General features: G+C 36.3%; 2 protein-coding genes across 4 annotated transcripts; both read left to right on the top strand.

Moving 5' to 3' along the window:
- Window positions 1-550: 550 nt before the first annotated feature.
- Window positions 551-9,752, top strand: LOC121856978 (peroxisome biogenesis factor 1-like). 3 transcript variants are annotated; one of them, XM_042352769.1, is made up of 14 exons: window positions 551-774; window positions 1,385-1,526; window positions 2,003-2,236; window positions 3,036-3,221; window positions 3,369-4,244; window positions 4,468-4,660; window positions 5,088-5,205; window positions 5,575-5,859; window positions 6,635-6,754; window positions 7,378-7,428; window positions 7,834-7,974; window positions 8,392-8,631; window positions 8,999-9,163; window positions 9,370-9,752. In XM_042352769.1, the coding sequence occupies exons 2-14, from the start codon at window positions 1,388-1,390 to the stop codon at window positions 9,589-9,591; spliced, it is 2,970 nt and encodes a 989-aa protein (XP_042208703.1). In that variant the 5' UTR covers window positions 551-774; window positions 1,385-1,387; the 3' UTR covers window positions 9,592-9,752. The 3 variants fall into 3 exon arrangements, with proteins under 3 accessions (XP_042208703.1, XP_042208704.1, XP_042208702.1); XM_042352770.1 differs by having other exon boundaries at window positions 551-811; window positions 6,656-6,754; XM_042352768.1 differs by having other exon boundaries at window positions 551-811.
- Window positions 9,753-10,921: 1,169 nt separating this feature from the next.
- LOC121856932 (succinate--CoA ligase [ADP-forming] subunit beta, mitochondrial-like) lies at window positions 10,922-19,592 on the top strand. Its single transcript, XM_042352693.1, has 9 exons — window positions 10,922-11,047; window positions 13,180-13,448; window positions 13,901-14,063; window positions 14,190-14,292; window positions 14,671-14,832; window positions 15,312-15,455; window positions 17,194-17,354; window positions 17,776-17,895; window positions 18,069-19,592. Exons 1-9 carry the CDS (start codon window positions 10,982-10,984, stop codon window positions 18,231-18,233), a joined length of 1,353 nt encoding a protein of 450 aa, XP_042208627.1. The 5' UTR covers window positions 10,922-10,981; the 3' UTR covers window positions 18,234-19,592.
- The last annotated feature ends 1,111 nt before the right edge of the window (window positions 19,593-20,703 follow it).

Raw genomic sequence — 20,703 nt, 5'->3', positions numbered from 1 at the left:
GAGGATGTGTGGATGAGAGAGGATGTGTGGATGGGAGGTTGGGTGTATGGAAGAAAGGTGTGTGGATAGGAGAGAGGACGTGTGGATGGGAGGAAGGGTGTGTGGATGGGAGGTAGGGTGTGTGGATGGGAGGTAGGGTGTGTGGATGGGAGGAAGGGTGTGTGGATGGGAGGTAGGGTGTGTGGATGAGAGAGAGGATGTGTGGATGGGAGGTAGGGTGTGTGGATGGGAGGTAGGGTGTGTGGATGGGAGGAAGGGTGTGTGGATGGGAGGTAGGGTGTGTGGATGGGAGGTAGGGTGTGTCTTAAAATTGTCTAAAACATCGGAAAAACACATTGTTCAACAAAGAATTCATGGTTGTCCACTTGTAAAAATTTACCAATACTTCTAACAGCAGTTAACAGCTCACTAATAATTTTTGTCAATTAGCCATAAACGTCGAAGGCACATGAATAATTATTTCTTGCTACAAAGATAGATAGATAGATAGATAGATTCATAACTAGATAGATAGGTAAATAGACAGATATCTAGAGCCCCCTACCAGCAACTGATGACGTCACTGCACCCTGTAAACAACCCTGGCACGTGTTACTGTCCTTTAACTACACGCGAGTTAATTACCTTATTTAAACCGCTACTAATAAGAGTACTAAAGAACAAGAGTTTATCAATCAGTTTATAAATCATTTAGCACCGGACAAAAGGCTTATAGCGGTAATAATCAACTAAGAGGAAGTGAGAACTAGACGTCACTAGCTGGTCAATTGGAAGGTAATGAAGGAAGCTGGGAAAAAGATAATGATTAGAGGTCAGTAAAGTCATTAAATATATGAAATAGTCTCCAGGTAAGTTGTAGCTGGTCAAGGGTATTTAAAGTGTTAATAGCTATATTATACGTACAGTGCCCGCTGTCTGACATTAACCATAGGATGTTAAAGCTTTCTTATCTCAGGATATCAACGAAAAATTAATGCATAAACAACTATGTTATTTGTGAGAGAGAAATTTTGCCACTATTACTTTTGGCCTCAATTGGGTTAACAGACACATGTGCACCATATTGTCTTGACGGTGATCATGTGTTTTGGTTTGGTTAAGTTAGGTTAGTTTAGTTTATTTCATGAACCATAAATTATAGAATGTAGAAGTACAGTATTTGGCACTTCATGAATGTTAGCTGTTGTCGAGACGGTTTATCAATATTTTGTTGTTCGTAAAGTTAACCAAACTAACCTAACCTAACCTAACCTAACTTAACTTAACTTATTCTAATATAAAATACTACAGTTATATAGGTGCAATATTGTATTTTTATACTATGACCTTTTCCTAAAAAAAATTACTTCATTACTGTAAATCTAATCAGACGTTCAAATTTCAGGTAATGGGACGGACGTTAGATGCAGACTCTTATTTTCCTTGCTTAAAGTGCAATATCTGGGTGCCAAATTATGCTAAAGAAATACATACAGCAGAGTGTCATGAATTAGGGCTCCTGTCATTTTCTCATCCATACGTAGTAGGTAAGTTGATCTGTCACTGGTGTGTATGACTGATAAATGCTACACTACTCTGCAAGTTACTGTAGATAAAGGATATCTTTGAGTAATATCTACTGTGGTTATCTATGTTCCTGGTAGACAGCTAGTTTAGTATAAAGTAATGGTAAATATTCTATATTTTATTTTCAGTGTCAGCTCCATGCAAATATAGCTATCAGGTTTTTAATTATTTTAAATATAGTTAATTTTGTATGTTGACGTAGAGTTGTCTGTATTTGTCCCGATGAATTACCCACTGTTTACTATACAGTACAGGTATATCTCAGTGTTTCGTAATTTTTGATAATTTCTGACAATATTTATTAGTTATATACTATACTGTATCTCTGTTTTTATCATAAAGGTTGTCAGTAAGTTCAGTAGCTACAGTATTTACTCCTACATGCACACTACTGTACTGTACTGTACCTCCATCTCACGCACTTTTATGTTTTAAGGGTCATCATTATATGGTCAAATAATAACAACTGGAGCAGTTCAAACATCACTACAGGAAAAAGAAAGGAGGAAAATAAAGAGCAAAGAAGTAAAGGAAAGAGGAAGTGGAAATCGAGAAAAGAAAAATAGCAAAAAAGGGAAGGATGAGGGAACTGAGAGGAACAAAGAGGGTGACAAAAGTTCTCAGGAAAACTCTGAACTGGATGGTAACAAAACCATACTGGAAGAGCCAGGTAGGTGCCTTTATTATTTGCTCTTATTGTCTTATTTAACGACAACTTAAAGGCAGCCATTATGTAGGTTCTGCCAAGTGTTTTCTTCTTCTTTAACACATCAAGACCAAGAGAGAGGTATGAGTTCACTGGTCCAATGGCTCAAGAGGACACATTGTTGGAGGGAGAGAACGCACCTGATGGAGAGATAGATTGTTGGAGGGAGAGAACACACCTGATGGAGAGATAGATTGTTGGAGGGAGAGAACACACCTGATGGAGAGATAGATTGTTGGAGGGAGAGAACGCACCTGATGGAGAGATAGATTGTTGGAGGGAGAGAACACACCTGATGGAGAGATAGATTGTTGGAGGGAGAGAACACACCTAGATAGATGTTGGAGGGAGAGAACGCACCTGATGGAGAGATAGATTGTTGGAGGGAGAGAACACACCTGATGGAGAGATAGATTGTTGGAGGGAGAGAACACACCTGATGGAGAGATAGATTGTTGGAGGGAGAGAACACACTAGAGGGAGAGACGTACATGACTTGGCTTTGGAAGGAAAGAGATCAATACTATATAGTACTGTACTGCACCACTGTATTAGAGTGTGAGGCTCTGTGTAGTAGTGGGAGGAAACAGCCAGTTTATATTGCTATCTTGTCATATTTTTTCCCATTCAGTATAAGGTGGAGGGAAATAAACACATACACACTTATATTATCTGTCTATTTAATATCATTCTTTCATTCCTACTGTTGTAATAGATGTGTTTTACTATGATTCTTCCTTCCAATTTATCATTTATTCTCCAGATTGGCTGAAGAAGATCTTTTATGGCTTCCATTACCGAATAGTTCTGATGAATGAGCGAGACTTGATTCGCTGCAACGTGTGTGCCTATAGTCCCGTGGAGGTGAAGTGTGGTTCCAACTCCTGTGCATTCCTCGCCATTCCTGATGAGACTGTGCGGATTGGACATGTCACCTTACACCACAAGAGTAAGATAAAATGGTCAAATATTTATGGTTCACTTTTGGTGATGTATAAACTGCATACAGGTTGCTGAGGTTATAATTTTATCTTTTTTTATATTATAGTTTCTTGGCTGCAAAGGCAACTATTTGATTATTTAATTACATTTTCAGGCTGTCTGCAGTATCTGCCAGCACTTACACATAACAAGTTTCTTTGGATTAAGAAAATTACAAATATTGTTTATGCTGATGAAGTGTTGGTGACACCGAGCAAGGTCCTCATTGAAAAAGAGTGTAGCTTCATGGAACAACAGTTAAAATGTTTACTATTCAGTAACTATCCTTTAGGTGCACCATTTACTTTAAACATTGGTAGTAAAGTTTATCTTCCTTCAACTTGTAATACAGATAATTCTTTCACTCTAAATAATTATAGCCTGTGTAAGGTATATGGAGAAGATTCACTGACAAAGGAAGATAGTTTGATTGAAAATTTACAAAATCTAGATATAAGTAGCAGAGATAGTGATGATTCTGTCTTAGGAAGAAGTGAAAGTATTCCATCTGAGCTCTTGACACTGGACGAGTGTGTCGGATCCGAAACATCACTCACAGACTGCTCCCCGAGACCTTACCTCTCGGGATCTGACACAAGCAGTGCTTTTGTAACACTCGATGAAATCCGGACCGGGGATTCAATGGAAGTGAGCAATTTGGAGTCCGATATGTTAACGTCTACACCAAAGAAATCAAATGAGAATAAAAAAAACATATACAAGTCACTACTTACATCAAAGGTATATAACAAAGACATTTCAACCATCCAAAATGACAAGTCAGAAACTGGAGCAACCGATGGTTCTCAACAGTGCAGTAGATGGATTCGAATTGGTAGGGACACAAAGGTCATAGTGCAGCGTTTATACAGCACTGTTACCAAGGATTCCCCCGAGGTGAAGCTGCAACAGGAGACATATTGCAAGGACACAGCATATGTTACATTACTCAAGATCATGCAGATTAAACTGAAGGATTCCGTGTTTGCAAGTAAATATTTCTCCTTTCAATTGCTTTACTGTGATTATAACCAAAATTCTATGATACAGTATATGAAAAAAAAATTAGAATTGGCATCTTCCTTGTTTCTATCTTAAAGAATTAATTGTAGTATCAGAGGTTATATAAGAGAATGTAGTGTTTGTTATTCTTGTACCCGCTCCAATGTACCACATCATGGTTTACTGTACGTGGTGTGTAATATCTATTGTAGACAACCCACTACTTGGAGGTTGGGGTGGTGTTCTTGTCTACGGCCCACCAGGGACAGGCAAGACTCTCATGGTTCACCAGGCAGCGGAGGAGATGAACGTCCCTGTGGTCACCTTAACTCTCAATGATATAACAAGATCATCTGGAGGCGGTGACCAATGTGTACGTCAGAGATTTAAATTGGCAAGTGAAAGGTTAGCTTACTGAGTCTCCTTTCATGTTGACTGAATTTGATACATGTCTTTTCTTTCACAGTAAACACCCATCTAAATGTGAGATTATGTTCCCAATGGATTTTCATGAATATAAAGTTGGGGATAGATAAATACAATACAGGTATATAAAGGTGATTTAAAACTTACTGGCACAGCATAATTGAGGTTCTGATTTAAAATACATATTGTAACGTAAACTAGGATTAAGTTCCAAGCAGTGCCGACACTGTCCATTATGGCTATTCTTTTAAGTAAATTACTATTGACTGACAATAGTAATATGTTCTTAAGAAGTAGAGTACTGTACAGGTATTTTACATACGTATTGGTAAAATAGAAATAAAATATCCCAAATAGTTTCTAGATGAAGTTTGAGATAATAGAGGCCTAAATATTCTCCATACAGTGCACCATCAGTTTTATTTCTGGATGAAGTAGAGAGCCTGTGTCCTGCTGGTGAACACAAGGCACAGGGCAACAGAGATCTGATACCTGCCATTGTGCAAGGGATCCACACACTGCAGGTGAGTTCTGTGATGTGTGTCCCTGTTCATTACTGCTCAACCTCTCTAAGACAACCACAGGCTTACAATGTCATAGATTATCAAATATTGCTGATTACCTCAGAGATATGAGTGTCATAGATACTAGTAAAATGGTAATTTGTGAACCTACTAAGTTATTTAGCAAAATATTTTGTAAATATTACCTTTGTCATATTCCTTAAACAAGAGACATTGAGCCACTTTTTCCTATTCTTATCAGGCCTTTAAAGGAAAATGGTCTACAAAGCTTAACTTTTGTTATCAGTTCCATCACCTCCAGATGCTCTTATAGCAGTACTGTACTGTGTGGCACATTGTAAGAATAAAAAGTAAAGATTTTGTTTGCAGACATCTTCAGAGCCAGTGCTATTGGTTGCTGCCACAAGCAGACCAGATGGCATTACCTCAAAGTTGAGATGCTCTGGTAGACTTAACAGAGAGTTGATGGTGCCATTGCCAGATGCTCAACAAAGACTCAATATATTACATCAGTTGCTGTCATCCCATTACCACAGACTTGGTAAAGAAGAGGTGACGGAGGTGGCCAAGAGAGCTTATGGATTTTCTGGAGCCGATTTAAATGTTCTGCTTCGATGTTCTTGGCTCAGTTGTGTGGAAAGGTTAGATAAAGAGGTAAGATATAATCCATTTGAAATATAAAATGTACTTTTATAGCATATCCTCTCATATTTAAGATTGTTGTCGTAGGTGGAAGACTTTGAATAATAAGGTTACCAGTGTTGTGTATTGTATACTAGTGAGCTGTGGTGTCCCATCCCCTGGGCATACTTGAAGAAAGCTTGTAGTACAGTATTGAGGTGTTGTTAAGATATACTGTAGTTGTAATGCACCGTCAGCTTGGTGTGTCTAGCCAGAAGGAGATAACTTATTGAAAAACAAAACAGATCTTTCATGGAAAAATACAGGAAAGCTTGGCTACATGGCTACAGTACTGTACCCCTGTAAGATAGTATCACACTTTTTTTTTGTAAGGGTAAAGACTGGTCACCAGGGTAGGGTTGACTGCAGCACTCCTCAGCCGCTTAGACTGAGGAAGTGTTGTAAATGCTTGCCATAGTATTTTCTCCAATGTGCTCCTGACTTTAGTTATTACAAACTCACAAGACCAGTACTGGAGCTTCAATTAGACTACATATGGTGTAAATTAATGTCTCGGGATGGGTCAGTGATCATTTATATTCATAGTGGGAGTTATTCTGTTATCTGTGTAGGCTTGATGTCTTCATCCAATATACTTTACTATACTCAGTCACACTAGTTGGAAATTTTTTTGAATTAAAAATAATGATAGCCATTTTGTGCATGCATGTTTATGTGTGAATAAAAATCTTAACGTTTTTCTTGACAAATTTTCTACATTTCTGTCCATACTGTGTTCCTCCTCCAGAATAATTCTGCTCATCAACAGAGGACAGAAGAGCTCAGCCTATCCAAAGAAGATTTGCTTTATGGCCTAAAGAGCATTGTGCCAACCATGTTGAGACAGAATTACTCAGCTGTGTCTACAGTAAGTTTGGTCCATTATCAAGTTTAGTAAACATAATGTCATAAATACAAAGGAGCTGTACCTTTTTATATCAATGTGAGAATACTGTATTTCTTATATTATGCAGCTGAGCCTCGGGTCTGTTGGCTGCCTTTCTATCCTTATGCACTTACAATGATGGAAGTAGAGTTTTGTGAGCTTTAGCCACTACAGAATACAGAGTAGCTTCAAGTATATTTACCCACCCCAGACACCTCTTTGTCCTGTGTAGTCAACTTTATATACAATTGTAAAAATATGCTTTTTCTTCTTCGTTGTTTTCTAAACCTTTTTACAGTACTGTATTTCATTTGCCATATTCCAGTTTTCCATCATAGATACATTATTATGACAGTTATATGCACAGTATGTGAGTACAGGTATTGGTCAATGATCAGCGTTTTGCTAAACTTTACCTCCATAGTGGATCATGGTAGCAACAGATACCTATACCATATCATTTTAATAGAAAAACTCCCTTATTTTTTATCTGTACAATACAGTATATCCTAAATTGAAGTGCAGCACGGATATACAAGTAAAGTTTGTCCAGCTGACTGCCACTTTTAACAGAGTTGTACGTAATGTTGAACTTTGCTTGACAGGTGAGATGGTCTGATATATGGGGATACCAAACAGTCAGATCTAAGTTACAGGTAAGTTAAGTTTTCATATTGTCCTGTTTCATTTTTCTCATTTTTATTTCACTATACTGTACTGTACTATACAGGTGTATATACTAAAAGCCTCCTGAAGTATGTTTCTCTCTCTCTCTCTCTCTCAGCTGTAGCTCCTCATATAGTATTTGTGTTCCTTATTCTTGACATCCTTCCTCTTGTCATCACCTATTTTATCTTTGAAGTTCTCAGTGGGTCTTCATTTCTTGGGACTTCTTTATTATTTTGCTATTTTTTTTTCTTTGATGTTTGAGTCTCTGTATGACATTCACTTTTTCTGCTTGTACTAATTTAATTTCCTGACTGCTCTATCAAATATATATATTTTTTAAATATTATTACCAGTATTTGTGTTCTGTATTCTAATTTATTTCCTCATTTTAGACAATGATTCAGCTGCACATTAATGAACCTGAGGAACATCCACTGAGAGGAGTTCTTTTCTATGGTCCTCCAGGGTGCTCCAAGACCATGTTTGTCAGGGCATTGGTCCATGAAACAAGCTTCAGTTTTTTTCCTCTCAAGGTGTGTCATGTTTACTTATTATAATGATATAATGTATTTAAAAGCTTAGTTAAAAGATTAGTAAGACTATATGTATATACAGGTATATATATATATTTATGCCACACTGTATACAATTCTGTATAGTTATCCCGTCAAAGTCTGTACATCTGGAGGTCAGGATAACTCAGTTCTGTATACCCATAATGTCACTACATTACAATTTTACAATATCTGTCATATTCATATTGATAATTCTTACTTGGTGTGTGAGTGAATGATCCGAGTCCCTACAGCTATACCAGTCACCTTAACATATTTATTATTGTACTTAATTTCATGTTTATTGTAGTGAAGTGTTTCTTGTTGTTAGAATTAATGATACCAGACAATTTAGTTTATTGTTGTACTATCTCCTTAATGATCCTATGGTTTCAGTGTTCAGATTTATTATCCAAGTTTGTTGGTGAAACAGAAAAATCTCTGAGCAAAGTGTTCAGCAGGGCCAGACAAGCAGCTCCTGCCATCATATTCATGGATGAAGTGGACAGTTTGTGTGGTGATCGTGGGGGCGGCGGTGGCCTGGTGTCAGAGCTCCTCTCCCTCATGGCACAGACGGCACCTTATGGAAACATTATGATAATTGGAGCTACTAATAGACCTCATGCAATAGATGAGGTAACTGTGCTTGGACACTTATATTAGCTACCCTGTTATACTCTTGATAGTGTACATATTAACAGCAAATGATGCTGAATCAGACCTGTAGTTGGGAATGATGACAAACAAAAATAACATTATAAAATATTATTTTTAAAATGAATGAAAAATGAGAGATCAAGAATGTTATTCATGCAAATGATTTATGTTGACAGGAGAGTGTAGTAGAAGTATGATTAATAACAAATATGCAAATTCAGATTTTGTTGCAAAAATATAGTTAATGAGATTGTAAATTATAGTCATTTATATTTCTTGAAGAAGATGTATGAGTTTAGGTTAAGAATTGTACTGTGTAACAAACTGCTGAATATTTTTTTTCCAGGCTTTACTGAGACCAGGTTGCCTTGAACAAGTTATCCACATTGACTTGCCTGATTTTAAGTCTCGATGTGAAATATGGAAAGGCATACTTGAGGATGTACCACTGAAAGGTCAGGTGGACATCGAGAAGTTGAGTGAAGCAACAGCTGGGTACTCAGGAGCTGAGGTAACTCTTTATAGGTTTAAGGTCGACTGTGTGTTGGTGGATCTGTATTTGTCTTGTAGCTTCTCTCTCACAGTACATAGGGTGGCTCGTGTTTCCTTAACTCTATGCATTTCCGTCCTTATTCTGGACATCTATTTTACTATACCTGTACTGTAATATGAATATAAAGGTAATATTTAAGGTAATACAGTAACTCTTTTTCACAGATAACTGCCATATATCAAGAGGCAGCACACACAGCCATCACAGAACTCACTGTGCAAGACATAGAACAAACTGAAAGTACACAAGATTCTCAAGAATGTGTCGCCATCTCCGAGGAATTGCTGTTGAAAGTTGCGAAATCAGTTCCTTCCAGAACTCCTGCATCACTTTTGGAAGCCATCAACCAGTTCACTAGTCAGAGAAGACATAAGAATTTTAAATGATTGTCCACACTCACACACACACACACTATATGTAAAGAGAATTTTGATAATTATATTTATTGTTTATTATTGAAAAATGTCATCTGGAAGTGAAAATACCTGTTGATTAAATTGTTATTTTTAAGAAGTTTCTATTATCTGCAATAAAAGATGACTGAACATGAGGACTTTCCCAAAGCTTATTTCCTTATACCGGGTATTTCCTGGAAATTGTATATAAAGATCTGCTTTTAAACTACACCTTCCTTCTCTTACCTTTGATAACTTTGCAACAGGTCTGAAGTTTAGGAGCACAGGCATTGATGGAAATTCATATTATGTGAAAAAGTTTGTTAAAAAGTATTCATGGTATGAAGAAAACCTACACTACCATATTTCAATATAAAATAAAAGTGTAATGTATCTTTAGGAGAAACTTTCATCTTCTGCACACTGCTTGTGACAATGTCTGGGTGGTAAGACCATTAAAACCTTTCTCCAGTCTACTATTTGTCAAAACCAATTAAAGAACTGTGAAATTCCCTCGAGCAGTACGGGGATGTTCTCTTGCTGCCCGATCCTTTTCCTATACTCATACAGCGCCCAGATTGTACAGAGTTAAGGAAGTGTCACAACTTTAATTCAAACACTGTTGAATTCAGGGACAGTTTACAATTGGATCAGCATGTATATAGACAAGGTAGGTAGAGTGCAGTGTACAGTTCATCATACAGTATATACCGTAAAGACAATGTAAGTGAAAAGGACATTTTAAGAATAGAATGAAAATAGGTATAGAGTAGAAACGTCAAAAAGATTAGATAAAATGAGAACAATTAGGAGACAAAAATATAATATGAAAGCTGAAAAATTAGCATTGTGGAAGAATAAAAACAACACTTAAATGGGAAAGCAAAATGAAATAATAAAAATACTGAAAATGGTTATAAGAGTTTAATAAAAAAATAGATTAGGGAGAAAATTTTGAGACAAGATAGATTAGGGTAATGGTATGGTAGCAACAGTTTGGTGGGTGACAACTGAATTTGTTTTTAGAATCCCCGTCACTTTTACTTGGCCATATGATAGTCTTGCATCAGACTGAGTTGATGTAAATAATTAAAGAAAAATACTTTAATATGTCCTTCGTCCAGATAACACTACGTTTTTCTTAAATAACTCGATACGAGCAATTATAACTGATACATATATATATTGGCAATCAAAGAAAACGAATTTGATGAAAATACATATAAATCCAGGTGGTTATATACAATAATACAGAATTAATAATATATTTTTACAGTGAGTAATTTTATAGTTGGGGATGCTTATGGTAGAAGTTTATGAAGGATTTTAAAGGTCCCAGCCGAGTAGATGTCTCTCTCGGTGTCTCAGCTGATCAGGCAACATGGCGGCAGCGATGTACCGGGGAGCTCTCTTCGCCGAGAAACTTTTAGCCAGGAATGGAGCCCAGGTATAATATCATAGTCATATAACCATTAATTAAGTTCATTGATTGGCAAGTATTTTACTTGTGGGGGGATTTAAGTTAAGATCTTTATTTGGTATGAAATATAAAAGCCGTGTGGTGTTAAATCATTAATACTACAGCAAGTGCAACATCTGAGCCGTGACAATACTATGAGCAGAGATCAATATTTGAGATACTTGTAGGGTTTATCACAATATCTTAAATTATGACCACAGGAGTGTACTATACAGTTAACACTGTTTAAAGGGAGGTAGAGAGTCAGGCACTAGATGAGAATTAAGAAGCTGCAACTCGATAATATTCAATAAAAGTTGAGACATTTAATTAATTTATGTAACCTCATATTGCAGTTTATATTAACCCAGTTGGGTTAGGCTGAAGAGGACCCTTATTTATGAATATGAATTTTTGTGTTAAATATTATTGCCAAACTTGTCTTTAATTGATCATTTCACCATTGGTGTTGTATAGTGGAGAACAAGCACAATATATGTATGGTGATGCTCCTGCAGTGGTGTACTCCTGTTAGCTGGGTGGACTGTGAAGCAGGGAAGCTGTGGGTTTACAAATTGTAAATTAAAACTAGTGAATTTATAATATCACACTGGTCTTTATTTCATCAAGATAGGTTAAAGAAACTAAACTTGCATTCCCTAGAAAGATGAAGAGTATGGGGAGATATGATAGAAGCATTAAGTGGGTGAAAGGAATCAATAAAGGAGATATAGATAAAGTTCTTATAATATCCGAGCAGGATAGGACTCGTAGCAACGGATTTAAGTTGGATAAGTTTAGGTTTAGGAGGGAGATAGGAAGAAACTGGTTCACAAATAGGACGGTGGACGAGTGGAACAATCTTAGCAACTTTGTAATAAGTGCTGGAATGCTGGAAAGTTTTAAAAGGAGGCTAGATAGATTCATGGATGATAGAGAGTGGTAGTAACTCTCAACAAGATCTGCCATGCACAGGCCAACCGGCCTATTGCAGACTCCTTATTTTCTTATGTACTTATGTTCTTATTAAAAATATGTATCGTAATGTTTACACAATTCCAAGACTTTTTTCTATGATATTTCCACCGGAAATTAAGGAAACCAAGATATTAATTTTTCAATATTATTACTTCGCTCAGTCACAAGTGTTTCCATGGTTTGTATACTTATGGCGGAGGTGGTCTGAACCCTGCTCTCGCATCGCTCCAGGCCTCCGTCTTCGCTCTTAAAGCGTCTGGGGCATGAACAAAGGGTTAGGTTAGGTTTTCCTGGTTGGTTGGTAATATAATTTATTTATTCTATAAAAGAAATCCAACTTTTTCCATTAAGATTGTTGGGGGGGTGGTGGTATCTAAAAAACATGTGATTTCCGGTGGAAATGAATATCAAATTCGCTCGAAACTCATCAAAATACAGAGGAAAAACCTATTTTTAATATCAAAATAAAGACTGGTGTGATACTATAAATTTACCAAAACTTCTAACCAGGAGTAAACTCTTAGCGATGGTTTTAAAATAGCCAAATTTTGATTTAGGCACGAGATAGGTAAACACTGGTTTGGAAATAGAGAAGTGGATGAGTGGAACAAGTTACCAAATATCATCATTAACTTGAACTCGCTGGGTAGCTTCAAATATATGTTGGGCGGATATATGAGCGATAAAGGAGCTGTCTAGTATGGGCCCGCTGCTGTTTCCTCCAGTCTCATGTTCTTTTGTTGGATTGTCCAAATTTGAGCGCTGTTACCAATCAAAGGTAATACTCTAGAACAGTAGCACAGGTCAACCTGAAATTTTAGGGACATTTTGCTTTAGAAAAGTGTTGTGATGTCACCAAGTGTGAGCTCATTCATCACCAGACTTGGAGCAGATACAATTACATCCTGGAGCCAGTACAGTACTGTACTTGTCAACAGTGCATAACAGAGACGTGAAGAAAACTTATCACTAAAATACAATACTGTAAATACTGTATTTGGATAATTCTAAATAAAATGAGGTTAACTTTTGTTGTGAATGAAAACTTGAAATTGTTGAATGTGTATCACTAATTCATTATAAGTTTTTTTTTTTTTTTTTTTTACAGATTACAGTGTTTAATTTTTTTTATAATACAACAGTTGGTGAGCCGTGCAGCAGCTGCACCCCTCGCTGGAGTCCAGCAGAGGCGTAACTTAAATGTTCACGAGCATGTCAGCTTCTCCCTGTTGAGGAAAGCGGGTATTCCTGTTCCTGGGTTTGGTGTGGCTCACACTCCTGAGGAAGCTGTTGATATTGCCAACAAGCTGGACTCGACCGATGTTGTCATCAAGGCTCAAGTTCTCACTGGTGGACGGGGAAAGGGTAGTTTCAAGGGCGGTTTTAAAGGAGGTGTGAAATTGGTTTATTCGTAAGTATCTTTTTGCACATTATTTTATCTTTTAATGGCTACTGCTGCCAGTGTGATTTTGGTACTTTTTTGTGTACAGTTCTCAGCTTCTAGAAGTCTAAAGGTTTATCCTTAACATTTTTTTTACTTGTTATCTGTAGATTAAAAAGAAATGGAATTTTAAAACCAAAACATAAAGATCATGTACTGTACTATAATAATGTCTTTATTAATATTATCCTTGTCAACTTAGTTACTCCCCAGTATTGTACATAAGATTATTATATTAAAATTAATTCATTGGGAATGGCTGTAGTCATATACTGTATACCGGTATATAAAACATAATTTTTAGTTTCATTGAAAAGTATAGACCAATACTCAAAATACTGTACAGTACTGCTGGACTGTATGTAGCTTCAGTATATACTGTACTGTACTTTAAAGTTACCAATCTCTTGACACTTGAACAGTGCAGAAGAGGCTGGAGATGTAGCATCAAAGATGATTGGGGATCAACTTGTGACTAAACAGACTGGAGAAAAGGGAGTCCCATGTAACAAGGTTATGGTCTGTGAACGAAAATTCCCACGTCGTGAGTTTTACATTGCCATCATGATGGAGCGCTCATATGGTGTAAGTGAAGGAGACAAACGTATGTTCCTGGTGTGGAAAATTTGCTTACATTTTATATATATATTTATATAATGCATTTTAATTGGTCTTACTGATTGGATAAATAATATTTTTCACAATTTATAGGGACCAGTCATCATCGCATCATCCCAGGGCGGTATGAACATTGAAGAGGTGGCAGAAGAGGATCCTGGAGCGATATTTAAAGTTCCCATTGATATTATTGAAGGTAAGGAAGAACTTGAATGTTTGGTAAGACTTTTCTCACAACACCTAAAGCAAGATGGTGTCTCATGGGTATACAGTAGGTGTGTGCAGCTCTCTACATAGATGGTAGCCATGTCAATGTTTTTCCACCTTGTACCTTTTACAGTCAATCTTGAAGGCAGGTGAGGCAAAGTAGGCAAAAGAAATAGATAAAAAAAATTTGATGTTTCTGTAAAGAAAAACTGAATATCTACGCATTAAGAACTGATGATAATGGTTGTCCCTTTTGTTCAATGGTTGTTAGTGATAAGGCCAGATAAATGTAAAAAAATTTAAGGTGTAGAAGACTGGACATCTCTCCAACACTGTGTATGAGTTGACCAATTCTTTAATTCCTCAGGTGTGACTGATGAGAAGGCACAAGAACTTGCACTACAACTGGGCCTCGAGACTCGTCTGGAGGAAACTGTGAATCTCATTAAGTGTCTCTATAATGCTTTTATTGACTACGATGCTTCTTTGATAGAAATTAATCCTTACGCTGAGGATACTTATGGCAACAGTAAGTATTGTACTGTACTGTTGGGGGAAAGTGGATACGAGTCTTACTTTTGGGAAGAACTTTACCTCAATCATCATTGTTAAATTTTTTCCTTAGTTTTACAAGAGATGTAACACAGTATTTCTAGAAGAGTAATTATGGGTCTTGTACAGTTAAGTCACTTCATTTGTTTTAGTCTTATTATGAGCTCGATGGTTCAGCTTCATGACTTGCAGTGAAGCTTTATTATGGAAATGAATATTACTGTACTACTGTATTACTTTTCCCTTATGGCTATTTACTTGATTTTTCTGTTTCCTTTGATCCAGTTCACAAATGTAGAAGTACAGTAATAGAGCTATATGAGTTTTCTCTGATATAATCTTTTGGTGTGTTATTTCCACCTTTTATATTAATGCATTTTTAGATTTTCAGATATAATTCCCCGTTTGCTTCAGTCTTATGAAGTAAGACATTAAAACTGAGTTCTTTTCATACAGTGTACGCTCTTGACGCTAAGATGAGATTTGACGACAATGCAGAATTTCGCCAGAAGGAAATATTTGATGAACGGGATTGGTCACAGGAAGATGCTAAAGAAGTAGAAGCTTCAAAGTTCAACTTGAACTACATTGCTCTAGATGGTTTGTATGCACTTAGTAAAGGTCTGATCTGTTTCCTCTATGCATTAGAGCACTTTGTAGGAAATATATAGTTTTTCCCAACATTTTGCCAGTTGACCGTAGCAACTTCAGTGATAAAGATTGTCCTGCGAGATGAAAACATTTGCAGTTGACTTACACACACACACACACACTTATTAGGATTTTACATAAATATTAGAGTTATTATTTGGCTGTAGTGAAAAGTAAACCACTTTTACGTTAATCTGGCAAGTCTCCTTTACACTTGCCCTCATTAAATAGTATTCTTTTAACCGCCTTCCCTCACTCCCTTAATAAACAGGTCAACACATAGCCAGCATGTAGTTAGGGTAGTGCTCATATGACGTCTGTGTTCAACGTGGTGTGTGTGTCAGTAATTTATAAGATTTACCATGACATTTGTTTTGTTACTGTGTGTTGGAGAAGACATGAGTGTGAGAGGTGATGTACAAAATACTGTAAGATAATTATACTGTTGTCAAAATTCTCCCAACCCAAATTATGATGACAAACAAAAGGCCGAGTCTGAGTAGAGGATTGAGCTCCCCCAGGGTGAATTCTCCTGTACAGAGATTATTGCTCGAGATTGCGTATCTGAATACAGTATGGGGTTTGGGAACTATGATGTGTTTTATAAAGATTGATCTAAATACTGTATTTTTGTATGCGACTTCTCACATTCAGTGTAGTGTGTGTGCGCATGCATGTGTGTGTGTGTGTGTGTGTTGGTTGAAAGTGTGTAAGAGCATTTACTTGTATTTGTAGATGTTTATTTTTATATAAGCAGAAAGTAACATTTCTATTTCTATATCAGAAACAATTGACATTCAGGCCTTACTATAAAGCAGAAAAGTAAAAATAAATTATCATAAGGTTTTTATAAACAGGTTCTGTAGTAAATCTGATTCAGCATTCAGTCATTTGATAATTATTTTCTGTTTGTGCAATATCTTTCCTTTATACACTACAGTATTACCTTCTACAAACAACATTACATACAAGTACCGAGGAAAGGCTGATCAAACAATATTTTACATTTTATTCATTGTTAAACCATAGAACTTCAGTTGAAAACATTTTCAGATGATCTTAGTCTTGATGGGAGAATATTTTATTCAGTACAGTATTGATAAAGGAACTTTGCCTGCTGAACTCACTTAACTGGACATTCAGTACAGGTATTCATAGATTAAGGATTATTACTGTACAGGTCAGTATTTTACTGATATTGTTCACATCAGCTTCTCCATTCATATGTCTGGCCACAACGAATTATTGATACTACTTATCTCCCCTGCAAAAAAAAAAATATGACAAAATTAAAATAGAAGTATAAAATTTAATGATTTATGTTATCTGGCATTTTTAATTTGAGAAAGGAAAGAAAGCAAGAGGATATAAATACTGTATTGCGAATGGGAAATTTTACCAAACTCACAGAAACAAGTTAAGTTGGAGGTGAGGCACATTAGGATTTACAGAATGTCAGTGCAGGAGACAGTATCTTCTGCATGTATAGTTAAGCAGTTGCCTTGGTTGGGGAGTAGTTAGTGTGCCAGTGTAGTACTGTTCTGTTGGCCCACATTCAGTCCCAGGGCCCAGTCAAATTAATTTTCTTGCCATTTTTTGGTTTAACAATAGGGTAGAAAAATTAAATGCCCCTCCATATGTGGTGGGCATTACATTTTATAATATTTAATGTACCAAAACTTAACAGGCAGTATTGGTTGCCTGGTGAATGGTGCAGGACTGGCCATGGCTACAATGGACATCATCAAGCTGCATGGGGGCTCACCTGCAAACTTCTTAGATGTTGGTGGTGGAGCAACAGCGGAGCAGGTCAAGGAGGCCTTCAAAATTATCACTGCTGATCCACAGGTAAGATAAACTAACTCTCTCTTTCTCTCTTCTATGAAGTTATTCCTCTTTCTTACAAAAGTACTGTACTCCACAGCTTAATGATTAATTAATACTACAGTAATTACTTGAATTTGACCTTTTTTATCCTAGATCCTTAATCAGCTGATGACCCATGCCCACCCACCCCTGCATCCACATACTGTATACAGGCAGTCCCCAATTTACAAAAATTTGGTTTTACAAAATCAGAAAGTTAAGAAAAAAAAACTTGTGGCACGTATCTATTACATACAAAAAATGTGAAGGAACCCTTTTGTAGATTGGGAATGCCTGTATAATGTGAACCTGCACTGTGAAATGCCTTGTACAAATATGGCTCTGAAGACATGAGTCATGACAATATTTTTATGAAGAAGAAATGTAAAAATTTTAATTTCAGGTTCATGCTATAATGGTGAACATTTTTGGTGGCATCATGCGCTGTGATGTCATTGCCCAGGGCATCATTGCAGCAGCTGAGGAACTCTCTCTTAAAATTCCTATTGTGGTGCGACTTCAGGTAAGTCATCATGTTGTACTGTAGTGTACAAAAACCTTATCCTTGATTTAATTGGCTAGTAGAGATTTTTTGTTCTTCTTTCTGTGTACATGGTGGACAGTGAAGTCTCTTATACAGTAATGCAAAATCAAGGCCATATGTATGTGTTACTATCATTCTCTCTCTCTTTACAGGGTACAAATGTAGATGATGCTAAAGCACTCATTGCAATGTCCAACCTCAGAATTCTCCCTTGTGACAATCTTGATGATGCTGCCAAGATGGCGGTCAAGCTCTCCAACATTGTTACCCTCGCCAAAGCTGCAAATATTGATGTTAAATTTGAACTTCCTGTCTAAGTTATTTACTCAAACTTACTGAACTTCTCATAATTGTACAGACTTTGTAAAAAAAACAACAACCCTAAGCTTTGTTGAACAGTACTAACTGGTCATCATAGAGTTTCGGCTGATTTTTAAGTTATCCAAAATTATTAGGAAAATCAAGCATCAGATGTAGTGATTATTTATTCTTTGACATGTTCATAATTTATCATATTCTTCAATGAGTATATCCGGTGTATATTATGTACATTTTCTTATGTTTGTACATTTTTAATCCCTTACTGATGTGGTTAGGGATATAGTATTAACCTTTTCTTAGTCAGCAACCAACGCCAAAAGAAAAAAAAAATTATATTATACAGAATTCTTCCATATTGCTCACACATGTTCAGTATTTACTTCTTGGGCTGTGGCCTTTATAACTTATTACGACCATTGAGCTACTTTTGATCAAGGATACTGTACATAGAAGGAGAGGTAGCACCACTTACCTCTCCCCAGTTGGTCATCTTGTCAGCTGTCATTCTAAAGTGATCAAGATATAGTTTTATCAATGCCTGTAGATTCTGTCTGATGGTTTTTTTTTCCTTTTCTAATTCCTGAATTTTATGCCATTAAGTATTTTATACTTTACTTACAATGTAATCTTGACTTTCACTTGTCAGAAAAAAAGCCTCATAAATTTGACCGTTTTCATAATATATTTTGTATATATTATGAAGTATATAAAGTTTATTGATGCAAAAAAGTCCAATTTAATGTTTCTTCCCATAAATTTGGATGAGAAAAACAATCTCGTAATAATGCTTTTGTATTTTAGAAGCCAGACAGCCAACGGGCCGGGGCCAAGTAATAAAATGTTCACCGAGCCAATATGGTGCAACGTCTCCTATGTACCATGCTCTTGATTACCTTAAGACTTATACTTCCAGATCTCCACATATAACCCACATGAGTGTGTCAAACTGGAAAGAAATCTGCTTGGTTGTTTTCTTATGGGAATTGGTGACATAACAGTAGGGTTCACTTTACAGATAGGAAATGTTTGAAGCTAAAGTTATTTTGTAACTGGTCTCCAATTTAAAGTAAATCTCAGTAATTTATGTGCTATTTTAATTCCAATGTTTGCTGTAAAGATGTGATCTACCTAAGTTTTGTTATGTATAATAGAGCTATATTACATGTACTCAATAAACATGTATATATATTTACATATACTGTACTGTGCTGTATTGTATTTGCTTCTTCCCATGTGTCATGACTTCATCTTTAGCATAAATATTCAGAACAGGATCCTAAAGGGAGGATTTATGACACAAGGGAAAGGCAAATTGGCATCATGAATAAATGACTCAAGCCAATGGCAAAACCAAAGTGGCTGTTTTTTAACCTTTACTCCAAACTTAAGACAGCATGCACAGGGATTTGTCCGAATAGCTAAATTCCTTAAACATTAGTCATTGAAAACTGCTTTCAAGGCACATCATGATGTATCGAGCACCCCACCATGCATAACAACGTGAACCGTTGTGCAAAAACTATGTACATATACCTGTGGTATACTACCTTGGGATAGTCGGTATACTTATTTTACCAATTACATGTACCAGTATGGTATCTCAGAAAAATGTATACCTGTACACTACCTTCCACATTTTTGTGAAGGTCGTGTAAATGCTCGTATAGGTATTACAACAAGTGAGGACAATGTTGCTGTTGTAATACAATCTTCACAGAAACTTTAGGCAGTGTGCATATTTTTTTATGAGTTGCTCTGTACTGTACATACATAAATTACTTCTCGACCTTTCACACCACCATGTAGTAGTGGACACGTTGCCAGATGCATGGTACACTTATTGGTGAGATAGTGCTCAGGATAATGAAAAAATTTTTTTACTAAAACATTACTGGTAAAAATTTATTGGTTTAATACATATACTTAAATTAATATTCAAAAGACCTTTCCTATAAAAACTGTGCTCATTGTTGCAGTACTTAGTGTAGTAAGGTTATCACTGAATGCCTAAAACAGGTCACAGGTAAACCCTGAACAATAAACTCTTAGTTCACTTATCCTTTACTATAACAATATGGTACAGTTTTCACTACAGTACTTAATTTTTGGTAAATACAGAGAGAACCATTTTAAATGAACACTACTAAATCTAAAAGGAATGCAAATAAAACACACTACGCCGTAAACTGGATAAAGGATTGACCGCCAGGCACTTACGTTTACAGGAGAATCATAAGAGGATAATACTAAACCCTAGACATACAGAATGAAGGTCCCCCAGTAGCAGTTACATACATGTTCCTGCATATTAAAAATTACCTGCCCTTTGTTTTGATCCAATATGGTAACCAATGATATCTTCAGCAACCTATAGAGTTACCAGGTACTGTATTGCAGCAATATATGCTTAACATGTTCAGTGAAGCCCGATAGGCCATAGAGAGGGAGTGTGTCCTCTGGCTAAGG

Source organism: Homarus americanus, unplaced genomic scaffold (genome assembly GCF_018991925.1).
Source record: "Homarus americanus isolate GMGI-L3 unplaced genomic scaffold, GMGI_Hamer_2.0 scaffold44060, whole genome shotgun sequence".
Classification (NCBI taxonomy): Eukaryota; Metazoa; Arthropoda; class Malacostraca; order Decapoda; family Nephropidae; genus Homarus; species Homarus americanus.
This window is presented reverse-complemented; position numbering and strand designations above follow the sequence as displayed.

Bases quoted from the DNA above. Each gene is read 5' to 3' on its own strand.
- LOC121856978 (XM_042352769.1), top strand. From the start codon at position 1,388: ATGGGACGGACGTTAGATGCAGACTCTTATTTTCCTTGCTTAAAGTGC. The intron at 5,860-6,634 runs GTAAGATATAAT...TTCCTCCTCCAG, and splicing joins TGGAAAGGTTAGATAAAGAG to AATAATTCTGCTCATCAACA. The intron at 6,755-7,377 runs GTAAGTTTGGTC...TTTGCTTGACAG, and splicing joins ATTACTCAGCTGTGTCTACA to GTGAGATGGTCTGATATATG.
- LOC121856932 (XM_042352693.1), top strand. From the start codon at position 10,982: ATGGCGGCAGCGATGTACCGGGGAGCTCTCTTCGCCGAGAAACTTTTA. The intron at 13,449-13,900 runs GTAAGTATCTTT...ACACTTGAACAG, and splicing joins GGTGTGAAATTGGTTTATTC to TGCAGAAGAGGCTGGAGATG. The intron at 17,355-17,775 runs GTAAGATAAACT...TTTTAATTTCAG, and splicing joins TTATCACTGCTGATCCACAG to GTTCATGCTATAATGGTGAA.